Source organism: Necator americanus, chromosome I (assembly GCF_031761385.1).
Source record: "Necator americanus strain Aroian chromosome I, whole genome shotgun sequence".
NCBI lineage: Eukaryota > Metazoa > Nematoda > Chromadorea > Rhabditida > Ancylostomatidae > Necator > Necator americanus.
This window is the reverse complement of record NC_087371.1, coordinates 23,225,078-23,239,859: the sequence shown is the minus strand read 5'-3', so window position 1 is coordinate 23,239,859 and position 14,782 is coordinate 23,225,078. Positions and strand designations below refer to the sequence as shown.

Here is a 14,782-nt window from a genome sequence, read left to right as displayed (position 1 = left end):
ATGCGGGACGAGCTACGGCGGCATCAAAGCCTCGGACAAGAGGAACCGCAGATCAAATTCAACGAGACACCGTTTGATACCGTATTCGAAGTAGGCGATGAACTTGGGAGGTGAGTGAGTGCGAGTGGCTGACTCCAGCGCATTTCGCTGAGCATTCGGCGGCTCATGAATATTCGATAACGATCAGGAGAATTTGTTATTCCTGCTCAATAGAGGTGTTCTCCATTTTAATGCATCGAAAGACATCACGCCTGCCATTCATGCATTTGTATGGATTTTTTTTTGCAGCGGTCAATTTGCCGTTGTGAGAAAGGTGGTGAAAAAGGCGACTGGAGAGGAGTTCGCGGCGAAGTTCATCAAGAAGCGACGGTATGCGACCTCGCGACGAGGCGTAACGAGGGCCAACATCGAAAGAGAGGTCTGCGTCGACCTTGTCGGCCCGCTTTTTTCGCACGAGATGTTGCTCTCAAGGGGTTCATTCAGGTGTCCGTCCTTCGAACTGTCGGAGGACACAGCAATGTGATCGAATTGCACGAAGTGTACGAGACTCCCAGTGACGTCATTTTGGTGTTGGAACTGTGAGTTTATTTGCGAAGAACCGTTCTTGGAATGGAGTGAGTCTAAGGACACCAACATGCTTCTGGGGTGCAACAATTGTTAGATAGAAAAACTAAGTTCGAGAAACTTCATGCTTCCAGCACCGATGATGATTTCTATGGATTTAAAAATTGTGATCTGATATGATATCATGTCAGTGATAGCAAGTCTTTTTTTTCAAGTTTAGGACTTTTTATCATAGTCCATATAGTTCTTTGAAAGAAGGCTACTATTCCCTAAGTTTCATTCCATTAAGAAAGAAGCACGTCGACAACAAGATTTCAATATAGATATAAAATAAATATTACCCATCAAAATGATAAAAATAGAAAAGACTGTAGCAAAAAGCGCTATTAATTTGAAACATAAACATGTTTTAAATAGTTATACAATCTCATGAAAGCTACGGAATATAGCAGATATTAAATTTAGCAGCTAAAAAAAAGCAACGTTCGAAAAACTGTGGTTTTCGAACGCTTAAACCATACTGTTTACTATAACTAACTGTTTTCCCTACGTTTGATAACCTCCTATCTGTGGATAACATCGTTGCACTTATCTTATGTAGGATTTTTTTGAAAGAATCAAAAATTGGAGTGGTCTATTGTTCTAATTGTTAGCCTCTATTTTTATTTGTTCGGATTACATCTTTGTGGATTCTACGTACTTCTTTTAGATCTCAACTAAGAAACTATTGCAAACTGAACGGAAGTAACGCTAAACTAACCACTAAACTAAAAAAAAAACAATTTTTTTCCCACAAGGTTCTGCTGAATTCCCTTCGATGTACTGTAAGGTATTGTACGCAAAAATCCTTCTTGTTGTTTTGGAAGCTGCTACTGGTATTTCCGAAAGCTAGACGCTAGCAGTAAGTATTGAAATCTATCACATTTTCGGAGGAATCCAAGGAATCTAAAGAAAAAAGAATCCTAAGCGTAAGATTTACAAAAAAAGCAGATCCCCCTCTCCCAGAAGAAAATCGGAAATGCTAGAAAGAGTCTAGACTGGGATCCGTAATTTTCTTAGTATGCGTTGCCGCACAAGCTGTATAGCCCTCGCAGCCATTCTGGAGTCACCAGCTACATAACCGAATGAGTTATGAGCGGCTGTATAAGTGTGGACGGCTAGCTGTTCAGGTGTGTGTGTGTGCGCGGTTTCTATGGCACCACGTTAACGTCACATGCTTGAGATCCTGAAAAGTGCCCGTAATCGCGCTGGTCGTCGTTAGCATTTCTCGTACTGAAGATTACAAAAGAGTTTGGCGTTATCCCGAGAGCTCTGCTTGACTTTCATTCTGAAAACAAAAAACCCTCACTATATCCATTCCGCCATGTGTATGCACAGGAATTAAAAGAATTTCAATTGATCCAATAAACACAGCTCTGTGATTCTGGGACAATGGTGAATAAAAATACACGAGAGATCCTCGACAGAGTCCCTCACTATTCGACTCGTTGTTGAAAAGATATGATTTGATGAAAAAGAGATTGATTTTAAAAAAACGATGCGTCGAATTGAGTCCATAGGCACGAAAGGAAGCGTTTTTTTGAATTTATTAAGTAAATTTTCATAATCACTTTCGGGAGATCAGGAATTTTAACGCTAAGGTATTGTTATTCAACTCGCAGGACTACTGGGATTCATTATTCATATACATATTTATTTATTTATTCTCTTTTTTGTCTACTTATTTACAATAGGAGAGACGGACCACAACTGATTAGTAGGAGGAGACGTTTTTCGAAAAACAAATGAAACAGAATCTAATAAACAATGTCTTAGAAAAGATAGAAGAAAAGTAGTTCAAGCCTTGAAAAGGAGGTGTTAGTCATCTTAAACTTTTTCTTCATTCTTACTGCGTGGTTTTTTTCATCCTCGTTCTTTCTCATGAGAAAAAAGATTGCACTGATCATTTCCAAACTTCTTTCCGCTAAGATAAACCACTTCACAGACACTTATTATTGATAAATGCATGCGATTACAGCAGGGAAAGTGTTATCGCCCCCGAAGAGGGACCTGCTGTCAATCCAGTAATTCCACTTGGACTTACACGAAAGTTCGGTAGGCGACGCTAGGAAAAAGCGCCATTAATCCTAAAGGACTCTTTTCGTTCCCTGGGAACCAATGAATTTCAGCTGGACGAAGCAGTTATTTCATATGAATGGCATTTGCATCAAGTACATATCCACTGAGATGTGAAGTTTGAAGAAAAAAAAGAAAAGAAAGAAAGTTGGATGAAATGGTAAATTTTGGATGCTTTAATCGATTCTGAGCGAATTTGAATATATTCGAAGCAAATTTTGAGAGGATTTCATACTCATTCAAAATAAAGGTGAACGAAAGTTCCTAAAGACTCCCTCCAGCATCTCAGCTGATCGCCGCCTACGTCCCTCTCCATTCTCCGATAATAATCACTCATTGTCGTCTTTACGAGCATCACACAACAGCAAATGGGGCATGACAACCAAAGAACTCCATCGATGTGCAATCCACACTCTCCATTACGATAATTCGTACAAAATCGGGTCATTGCAATTATTTCAAGGGTACTTTATGAAGGGATTGGTGTCGTGAATGCACGAAAACCGCTTGTTAATGGATTGGTTTTAAGTAGTTTCCTGCGATGAGAACCGTGAAAAATCGCAGGTAGGGAAATCGAGCACCGAAAGGGACGGCTCATAATGTGTTAGAGGAGCAGAAATGATTCAGTTACCCTCGATTCGGATCTATTACTGTTCATAGAAAGCAGGAAACTGAAGTTGTTTTTTTTCTGGCTGGAAGTAAGCATAAAAAAGTTTCTAGAACTTACACTCATTCGCAAATCCATAACTCATCGAGAATAAGCTCTCATGCCATGGTTTACTCCTTTTTGTAAAATTAAGAAGAAGCAAAGGTTCCGTTTAAAATTTAATTCTGTAGAATAGTCGTAACAAAGCCTTTCAAAAATTTTTAAATGCATTTAAAATGCTCCAACTTTCCTAATGGATGGAAATCGAGCTTAAGGAAGTTATCACCCACTAATTGATATGAGATAAGAAGCACAAGTTGCTGAGATCAGCTGACATCATTTCTTACCACAGATGAATGCAAATTACTATAAATAACTTAAAAGCTGATTACATCAATAGTGAGAATAAATATAAATGACCAAATACGTCAGCGTGGTCGCGTTTACCCGTACAAGCTTTTCTTTTGATTTTGTGAGGTGACTATCTTGTGCTGTGGCTTTGTAAGTACCCAATTTTTTTCATCCTCTAAGAAAACTTCACCTTACAACTACGTAACTCATCTTTCAAAGAGATCGTTATTCAAGCCGAGTTCAACGTTTCGATGATTTCATACTCAATGGAGCCTGAGAAGGTCGTGACGGTCTGTAGAATATTCGAGAGATTGGTGTTCCCTCGACTGCACAACAAAAAAGAAATGCAGACACAAACGCTCTAAAGGAATTTCCAATCGTGCGTTGCTTGTTTCGTCGAAACGTCACTAAAAAAGAAACGCTTAACAATCTTGTGCTGATGGATGCTAGCAAGGATGATCGATAGTATAAAATATAATATCGATCGACAAAATCATTGTTTATCGACACATTCTTTGTTTATCATATACGATACTCAGAATTCTGACTGTAGTAAATGTGGAATAAGCAAGAGTTCATCGAAAAGTTTGTTTGTTGTTGTTGTTTTTTTTATGACTTATCCTTCACTGGTCCACCAGCCATTCACCGAGTATCTTTCCTGAAATCCCGCGTATCGGCTGCTCGGATTAATTACGAATTTTTGCGAGATTCTGGACCCAAAAAATCCTCCACAGAGAAACTGTTGGAGGAGGATTCTTGAGATCTATCTTGCACCCGTTTATTCCGGGCCAACATAGTTTTTTTTTAACTCTAATATTATTAACTTTCCGCTTCTCCTAAAATATTCAACACAGCTTGTGACAAATTTTACGTTAGAAAACTCGATCAACAACTCGTTTCCATACCATCTCATAAACATAGCATTTTCATTTCCATACACATATCTCATGAACATAACAAATAAAACTAACGAAGTTGTAAACAAAAATAACAGAAGCGTAGGAAATACGTTCATTTCCTATGATGTAGTCTTGATATTTTGAAATTGAATTTAAGTGTCTGGTAGAAATATCTGATCTATAAGTTGAGTGTGTAGCCTGTACTTCAAGGGTGTCTGGTGGTGAACTCTTCGATCATGTTTGCGCCAGGGAATGTCTGGATGAAGTGGAAGCAGCCGCATTCGTTCGTCAAATACTTTTGGGTATTAAACACTTGCACAGTCTACACATCGTACATCTTGATATAAAGGTGATCTGAATATTAACCCCTTATTTCCTCAGTTCTCGATGATTCGAGTCGGATTTCAGCCCGAAAATGTGATGCTGAAACGACGAGGAGACTCTCAGGTGAAACTGATCGATTTTGGCCTATCACGATTGATTCCACCTGGTCATGTCGTCAAGGATATGGTTGGTACACCGGAATTTGTAGGTATGTGACCGTGGAAGCCCACACCACAAACCTTGTCACCCAGCTATTTCTCATTTTTAGCCCCAGAGGTGGTCAACTACGAAGCGCTGAGTCCGGCCACGGATATGTGGGCTCTTGGTGTGGTCACCTATATCCTGTAGGTTTATCGGACGTGTTTTGACCATGCGTATTGATTGGGGCATTGAGTTCACAGGTTATCCGGTGGAAGCCCATTCCTTGGCGATACTCGTGACGAGACGTTCTGTAACATAACCGGGGTGAACTACCACTTCACTGATAGGTATGTTATTGTTCCCTTACACTTTTTTCGTGTTACCGTTTCCTACGCCACATTTTTGACCATATTCGCTTTGAGCAACAATGCATTCAGCATACTTTCAAAATTACATCACCTCTGGTTTAACTCTATGTTTATAGTTGGCATCGAAGGCGTTAAACAGAGGTTCTGAGGGATGCACACTTTAATTTAAATAGCGTTTATAGAGGAGAATGTTTGCGTAAGAAGGAGCGAATATTGCAGCGGACGCGTCGCGTCCACCCGATTAAACAAACTTGGCGCAGAGTATAACTAGGATTCCAGTTCTTTCTCTTCTTTTCCTCTTCACGTTCTCAGTGCATTTTTTCGGAATTATTGTTTCATTATCTGTTCATTCATTTCCATTCGTTTTCATTTCATGTATTCTCCATATTCTACTTATATTTTGAAACTTTCCTTTTTCCGTTCAAGTACTGGAACTCGTTTATTTAATGACAGAGCAGCATACGATTTCTTGCTTTACAGAGCTAACGACTTGTGGGATGTGAAAATCGATCCATGTTTGTCGGATAGAAAAAGAAGGAAATTCTCATACATAATTACTGCACTTCGGCAGAATTGCACTTGCGTTCCTTTTCCGGCACTTATCAATTTTCTACGGTATTTCCGTGGAACTCTCCTGTTGATTGGTAGCTACTCGTATTTTCCTGTCGCAGTTCTTTCACTTTTACTGCTGTGGTACCTACCAGTATAGTACCTTCCTGAGTGAAGGTGACTATTTATGCCTACACTACCTAGCGTCATCTACAAAATTGGTTCTTGCATTGTGAGGTTTCATTTTATCAATTCCGAGAATTCAAGGAGTTAGCTCGTTGCGATAAACTGAGAGTCGATACCTCTAGTGGAGACCTTAAATGATTCTGTTACTAGAAAAACCTTCTCATGTATTTTTAAAGGGGAGACATTTTCTTAAGGGTCTTCTTTCGAAGTGTTCTGATTTCGGAAGTCGAAGAAGGCGTTTCGCATCTTAGCTTTTACACCTAAACCGCTATCCGAAACGTATCTTCTATTTTCTGTCCACAAAACCGAAGATCAAAGATTTCTCCGAACGCAAATCTTAAATAATTCTGTTACTAGAAATACCTTCTCATGCATTTTTAAAGCAGAGGCATTTTCTTTTCATTAATAGCTTTGTTCGCTGCGCTCGCTATTGCTGCGCGATCTCAATCTGACTGCATCACTGCACATTAAACCGTGTTTTTTTTTGGAACTATGTCCTCTTCTTTCTCTACGAACACAATCAGGAAGCGAGTACAGTAACTAGGACTAGGATAGTGTATAATAATGTATTATGATAGGAGTATATGCGAAAAAATGTATCTACGCTGAAAGACCTGTCGCCTGTGTGCGTATTATGTTTGCCTTGGACACCTCATTACATGTAGCTCTCAATGTTCGCGGAACTGGCTTGCGTTGACTTCGCGAAACCTCTTCATCGAGGATCCAAGAGCGCTTAGGATACAACAGCAGCAACGAAACAACGGTCGATACGATCTTGATCGAGGCTCGTATGATTTGTTAGGAATGTCGGAAAGTGATGTTTTTTCACTGATGTCAACCTGAACTCTTCGATAAAAATCTTCCTTTTTTCTTTATGGATTCGAATTTGAAATCTTCTCAGTAGAGGATCAGAGGATCATTCTTAGCCTAATTTTCCGTGAATAAGACGGATTTTTTACGCGGGCGGTCTTATACACGGCGAAATTATGTTTATTTTACATGCTCGCACAGACATTTACAAACATATTTACAAACAACAAACATGATTATGAGCATGAGAGCAACTTTACAACCAAAAAAGACAACTAAATCCATGAAACATTTATTAACTTCACATCAAGGACATCAAAGATCTTTTTGCCGTGACCAGGCGACCCCATACATGAGGTGCCTTAAACACATGGAATTATGGTACGATTAAATAGATAATGATTAATCCATAATTACCACTAAGGAAATATTCCGCTTTAATCTGAAGAGAGAAAACGACATTACTTCCTGGTACCCCTAGCAGTAGCACTAAGGCTGCTTCTCGTTGAGCCGACAATTCCCAGAAAAGCCCCGATTCCACTCGTGAAACATTCACGGGTTCCATTTAAGAGCAGTGATGCTCGTTCATGAAAAGAAACGTGTGCATTCGCATCGTCGCTCTCAAAACGACGTTATTGTTCGGGAATCGAATCCATTTCATCACTGACTCAGCGGCGTACACATTCCAGGTACTTCAAAAACACCTCCGCTTGCGCAAAGGACTTTATCTCGCGGCTGTTCGTGCGTGACGTTACCCGCAGAGCCACGGTGGACGATTGTCTGCGACATCCTTGGATCAGAGGAGTACGTAAGAGTTAGCGGCGCCGTCGCAACGCAGAGATACGTAAATATTTTCACTTCAGCCCGATGGTGACGACGTAGATCTGCGCAAATCATCATGTATCTCTATCTCGCATATCCATTCGTTCAAGCAACGTCAACGATGGCGGGTCAGTCAGTTGGAGCAGGTTTCTAACGACACTACACGTACTATTCAACAAGACTCCGAAAAATTTTTCCAGAGAGCAGTCGAATTGGTGCTGGTTTGTAATCGAGTGACGCGATCGGTACGTTTGGCAATTAGCCAAGCGACGAAAATGAAGCGTACGATCGAGACACGATACGATCCGGTGAGTACGAGTTTTTCCAGAATATCCTAGGTATGCAGATTTTATCGGAAGCAGTGGTTAATTTCTTTGACCAAGAAAAATGAAAGGAACAAAGGCTGACCGTTGATCAATCTTTTTTGGTGCACGAGCAGCTTTGCTTGCAATTTAGAATTTTAATACTTCATTTTACTACCTAGTTATGTCACTAGATCCTGACTTCTACTATTTTTCCGTTGTATTAATAAGATAACAATAAAAAATGTGAAAAACCACTGTCGCCAAAGGCAACATAGCGCTATCAAAAAGATCTGGAAGTATGCAGGTTTGCGAAATGTATAGAAACGTCATTCAGGTTTACCTTTTCTTGTATTATGCATGGATTTATTCCACTCAAAAACCGAAAATATTCTTTTTTTGTTTAATTCTCACTGGCTCATCTTCGTTTTTATGGATTTGAAAGTCAAAACACTATTGTCGCCGTGTCCTCGACAATGAAACATATTCATTATTCATTTTAAGAAGGTTTGAGCAAATCGATCACTCAATAGTTGATCACTTTTGGGAGATTTATCCTCCATCAAAATTACAGCGACTATCGACCCCCTTGTCAGAGGTTGTAACTCACAACTACGATAATTTTAAGGAAAATCATCTGTTTAGACGGTGGGTGAGGGGCACTGGTAGAAGGTCCCATATAACCATCGGTCTCCACTACCGATGGATCGATGCCGTTCAAAGCCGACCAGAATTTTTGTACCTCTAAAGTCGATAAATTAGTGTTATCAGACTTGGGATTGAATTTGAATGCGTTGGCGCGTCTTGAAGGGATGGGTAACGGTAGCTTTTTGCAAATAGTGGTATTCTTATTGTAGAGTTTCAAAAATAGAAGAAGTAATTCGTTTGGAGATTTCTTTCTTTCCGTAACAGGAAAATGATTTGGGAAAAAACCACAAAAAATATGTAATAATGACGTCATTCTTACTAAAAAAAAAAGATATGCGAAATAGGATTCGGTCCTGCCTTTTTCTTGTATTTAAAGAAACTTTTTCGTATGTTCGAAAAATAACTGCTTTTTGCTTGTTTTTTTGGTCCTTTCAACAATCCTACAGAAAAAGAAACCGGAAGTGACACATCCACAATGATTCACATGCGACAGTCACAAGTCACCGTAACGACAAAATTTTATGGCTTTCCATTTAAAAACCCTTTTTGAATTATTTCTCCTTTTCCGACTCTTTTGTAAAGTCTAAATAAGAAACATTTTCCTCTGACGCCCCATCCTCTTGCTGCCCCCACACGTTCCTCTCCGGAATCAGCTGTTCGTCCGGTGATTTGCTCTTGTTTAGTGCGAACCACTGTGAATTGTTCGAGTATTGTTCTCAAGTGATTTCCGCAACGTAGAGCGCTCCCTAAATCTTCCAGAACGACATGGTTACTTCCTCGGTTCTTATTGCCGCTGAAATGGGAGGTGTACGAGAGTTAAGTGAGCTAAGCATGGTTCGTGGATTCCCAAATCTGAGCAACAAGGTAACAATTTTTCTACGATTTTCATTTCATTTGAAATAAACAAAAAATTCATTCTAGCAAAAAGAAACGGCAGCTCATGTGGCTGCGGGAGCAGGTCATATTGAAGCGCTCAGCTTCCTAAACATGAAAGGAGCTCAGTTATCGGCCGAGGATCAACGAGGTTTCTTTAATTCTGAAATTTTTAATTCAACACATTTGCCACAGAAAAAAAAACTCTCCGTCTTACCGGGAATTTAATGTGTTAACTACAAAATTATTGATTATACATTACTTTTTTGCTGTCTAACAACGATGGATACAGAGCGAAAAGTGGATTTTATCTGAGAAAAGGAGTGATAAGCGGAGCTCAGCGCCTCCATGCTCTGAGTTTCTTCCCACTTGTCTTCTGATTGATTGATTGATCTGTTCGTATCGATATTGCGTCTGCTAAGTTTACCTGTTATCCCTAACTTATTATTCATATTTCGTACTACATTACTGCTGCGGATATTCTACGAGGGTGAGAGGAATGCAATCACGTATCTCTTTCCATCCTTTCTCTTTCTTTTATCCTCCCTTCTGCCCATTGTAAGGTTTTTCCCACAGCGAATCAAACATCACCGCCCGCGGAAAGCAAAGAACGAGTTCAGGGGAAGTGCGGATGTTGTCAGCCTAACTACGTATTAGTCATCAGTTCAGATCGATAGCATCGGATCAGATCGATCATCATTCTGTTGCGCTTTCGATCATTATTGCGCTACGCAGAAAGACATTGAGAACGCTCAAATGTCATCGTAATGATGTAAATTCCACAAAACATCCAACATTTCGAAAATTTCAAATCCTTTCAACGTTATTTCCTGTTAAACTGAACCAACGTTCAGAATTCCTGAGCACGATATATTGTTCTTCTAAAGTAGCGCACTCTAGAGCAACTATATCTCACCTAGGTGCCATATTCACTCGATCCTGAGTTTTTTTATAGTGATCTCAACACAAAACATAAAGCTTAAGAATCCCTAACAAGGAATGATGTGGAGAAATCGTCAACTACTTCTAAGCAGCATTAACTGTTAGCATTTATTCGAAAAATCACAAACTTGTTGGGTCTAATTGAACTCGATTTGCGTGCACGAATACTGAGTGAGGTATACGAGGCTCGAAAGCTATGACATATAGTGGACGGATGGGGGATCGAGTGGCACATGGGATCCGAAGGAAGCGACTCTCCTATCGCTGATGGCGGCAATTTTTGATCTATCCTTTTCTTTCACTTTTTATGGTTCCGAAGATGATTTTACGCTTATGAGCAAGACCGTGAATTGTTTAAGTAACTTTACTTAAAGGTGTTGTTCTGAAAGATTTCTAGAGACAGTTTTTTTCCAGTGATAGTATGAGTCTGACACTGTGTTTTGCAATTATTAGACCAAAAATCCGGAATCCCCCTTGTCAATCCAGAAATCAGATGAATCAGAAAAACGCGAAACATCAGTTTATCGAACGAGACAACTCATTACACCCGTCAAAATGATAAAATGAAAGCACTTAAAATAGATTTCATTCCTAATGATTTAAAAAGCTGCTTCGTCGAATAAGCTAATCAAGCTGATGCAGCTGATTCGTCTGACTTCCGGATTTATAGCGAACGTTGCACGTTTCTGTTGTGATGTTCCGACTAATTTTATCTATTGCTAAAAAAAACCGTAGATCGAAAACTTATTCGAATGCTGGTTTTAAATGTAAGACTACAAATAAAAATCCGATCAAGTGATTAATTCTGACATTTAGATTGACGAGATAGACGCCAATATTGTGGCTAGGTACGTAACCACAGACTAGAAGTTCAAACCAGTCTTCCTAAGCGTGCTCCATCTATCCTAGCAACGAGCCAGCTTCCGCAACGACCCTTCCCAGTTGGATACTTCCAGGTCTCATAGCCCCAGGGGCTTCACCCCCTTCCCATCTGCTAAGTATTTGAAGAAAAAATAAGTACTTATTTTACTGTTTTGCATCTGGACATGCTTTGTGAACCCTTCTCACAAACAACCGATCGAATATTCCGTGCACAGCGCTATGCTCTAAAACCTCCGGCGATATAGCTTTTTCGAGGCGATTTGGAAGGCGGTAACTGCTCATAAAATCTCTCAATGGAAGTAAATTGCTGCTGAAAAACTCGTACTAAATCTCGTCCATGCATAGCAATAAAGTAAATGGGCAATTTGTGGAGTGCAGATATAGCATATGAGAGCGATATGAGGCCAACACACATCGACGAATAAACACAGACAATTATCCACCCCAGCTCTTGTAAACATCTGCAGTTTTTTTCCGTCAATAGTGATATTTCAATGTGACCCCTCCGTCAAAATTGTACATTTCGCTGCGGTCGTATTCTCTAAAAGCACGCTGGTTTTCGACGGAGAATAATTCACTGCAATCTATACGTGGATTTGCATCCAGATACTTATTTATACATTTGAATTCCTTTAAAGAAGCGAAGACGAAAGCGCAACTAAAAATAAAACGACTATTCGTTTATTCTATAAAACAAGCATATTTCATTCGAATAGACTACAAGGTCCCACTTTCTGAAGACCATGGTTGTAGGCTTGACGATTTTGACCTCAAGTGACCTTAGGTGGACTAACTCAGCAAAGTAGGGGTTGGAGGATGCAATGCGGAGGAATTTTCTGATACGCTATCTCTGAACAGCTAGCTCTGTTACTTTGACTTAGAGGGAAGTAGATCAAAAATAACAAACAACAACAAGGTACCAAAATTGGAAGTTATCCCTAGAACAGATGACCAGTTTGCTGGTCAAATATATGGAAAAGGTTTTAAAATTCCAGAGGAAGGACATTTCAAAAAAGAACATGGTGCCGGCAATGCCTGGCACAGAAAAAATGCAACCTGAAAAAGTTAATACAAAGGAACTGAAACTAAAAACTTTGCACGGCTAAATTTCATGTTTCCAATTTGTCTGAAAGAGAACGAATTGAGAACATCATCGGTGTGAATCCTAAAAAAAACACCCAATATTCAGGAACGTTCGATCTTCCGCAACTTTGCTTTCAAGCCGCTTAGCACAGATCTTTCTTCTAGCAGCGTGCACTCTAGAGCAATTACATACAATTCATTTCTGGAGCTAAATTCACCATGTTCCAGAACTTTTGAAATGGCTCTCAAGTTGGTCCACACTACATTTTCGTCTGAAAATAATTAAAATATTACGATAAAGACTTGAGCTTCTTTTAAAAATAACGAGGAGTTTGCTCTCCTAACAAAATATCGCTCTGTTCTGAGATTGCTGTGCTGAAAATGTTTGGACTTGGAAAGGTTTTTCTAAATGTCTTCAAGGATATGAAAAAATTTCTGGGGATGTATTTACTCATAAGTTAGTTCTTTTTTCTAGTGCTTTATTGTACAGTGTCAAATTATCCCCTTCCTAAGGATTTTCTGTTGAATCCTTTTGGTGCTTTTTAGCTGCTGAATTCACTTGAATCCTCGTATTGATGAAGCTTCTCTTTTTACATCCCTCTTTCTTGCTTTTCACACAAATTCACCATATTTCGCCTCGAGTCGAGGAACGGCCGTAAGAGAAAAACGTTGAAGAAAGAAAAAACGGAAGTGATATTATTCTATGATAACGCTTGTCATCCCAGTTGTGCTAATCGCTCGACTTCTGCCTACGAGTTTCCAGTTGGGCGAATGAGTGACGATGGTGTGTGTGGATTTTCTTCTTCTTCGTTTTTTTTTGTCGGAACACTTAACTTCAATCCAGACGGTCACCGTCGCCGCATCCTCGTTATTCTTCTCTTCTGCTTCACATACCGGTTCTTGAGCACCTCTTCAGCTGTAGCTGCTTTTGAGGATTCAGCTCCCCCTTAGCTCTCAATACAACCTTCATTCAAGAGGATGGTTGTCATTTTATTCCCAATACTGATCGATCCATACATAGTAGAAAAGGAGCTGATCAGAATATTCTGCCAATCAATAAGAATTCCACCTGATTTCTTATTGAAAACCATATTTTTGTGCTTGAAGATTGTATGGAGAGATTTTTGCTTTTGCATTGTTGAATAGTGAATAGGATTTGAAGTGTTGTTTACAAAATTCAATTTAAAAAAACCAAACAACCTCAGAGTACTAGCACTGATCGGACTTTGTCCGAGAAAGCAGCGATGACTTTAGGAAATGATCGGAAAAACGAAGAAAATGCTAGCCACTGTGTATTTATCTTTCCACTTTTTCAATTCTCGGACCGATTATTGATTTTCGCGGTTTTTCTTCTACTATCAGTGTTTTGAATACCGAGAGACAAAATCCTGAACACTAAAAGAAGATTTTATGAAAATAATTCTATATGAAAAGTACTAATGTAAATAATGAATGAAGGATAGAATATTGTATGTAAATATAATAAGTATAATAGTATGTAGTAGAATAAATATTATATAATTATACATAGTATTTGCAAGTAATTATGATAAATGATAAATGTCGTTACCAAACGTCCCTTTTTAAAAATAATATGTGCTGAACAAATGTTCTCTTAAAAGTATTATTTAAGATTATAACTACAAATGAAAAAAAAGAAAGAAAAGAGAAATGAAAAAAGATAAATGGCTAGATAAATAGAGGAATAGCAACATCACTAGCTAATATTAGTTATGAATTTGATAACACAGAGGCATAGCAATCAAGCAATAATTCACTGAGTCAGCACTCAGCATTAGAAGATGAAGCTGATAATATTATACATTTTAGAAAGATGAAGCCTTTCTTTTTTTGTGGCGCAGAGATGAAGAATAGAAAACATTATTTTGAATCCTCAGAAGTAACATAAGAATTTTGGCTTAGATTCATCAGTAAAAAATTTTCTTCGAGTTTCAGAGTTTATAAATATTTTCGTGGACAAGAAAGTTTTCAAACCATCCCTCATCTGTTCCCTAACTCTGTAGCTTATCCGCGAAGTAAGGAAACAAATAACAAATAGAAATGTGAAGGTTCTGTAAAACAGGAGTATTAGAAAATCCTTAAACAACTAAGAAACCTGGCAGCATTTATATTCGAAGAAAATTCAGGTGAAATTCCATTGCACTGGGCAGCACGCAGTGGACACGCCAACGTGGTCACACTGTTGTCGAACGAACGCGTCGACATTAACGCAGTGAACAAGGTGCGTCCGTATTTTTATTACGCTTATCCTGAAGA

General features: G+C 39.0%; 1 protein-coding gene across 2 annotated transcripts in view; it reads left to right on the top strand.

Moving 5' to 3' along the window:
• RB195_006592 (uncharacterized protein) overlaps positions 1-14,782 on the top strand; it is a gene marked incomplete at both ends in the record, with an annotated part of 28,929 nt that continues 14,147 nt past the window's right edge. For both annotated transcript variants that reach the window (XM_064179766.1, XM_064179765.1), the window contains 13 exons: positions 1-110; positions 289-418; positions 484-578; positions 4,786-4,924; positions 4,984-5,107; positions 5,168-5,243; positions 5,301-5,387; positions 7,643-7,757; positions 7,817-7,903; positions 7,976-8,083; positions 9,485-9,589; positions 9,647-9,749; positions 14,653-14,747. In XM_064179766.1, the coding sequence (XP_064036696.1) occupies positions 1-110; positions 289-418; positions 484-578; positions 4,786-4,924; positions 4,984-5,107; positions 5,168-5,243; positions 5,301-5,387; positions 7,643-7,757; positions 7,817-7,903; positions 7,976-8,083; positions 9,485-9,589; positions 9,647-9,749; positions 14,653-14,747 (1,374 nt within the window). The remainder of the gene's footprint in view (positions 111-288; positions 419-483; positions 579-4,785; positions 4,925-4,983; positions 5,108-5,167; positions 5,244-5,300; positions 5,388-7,642; positions 7,758-7,816; positions 7,904-7,975; positions 8,084-9,484; positions 9,590-9,646; positions 9,750-14,652; positions 14,748-14,782) is intronic.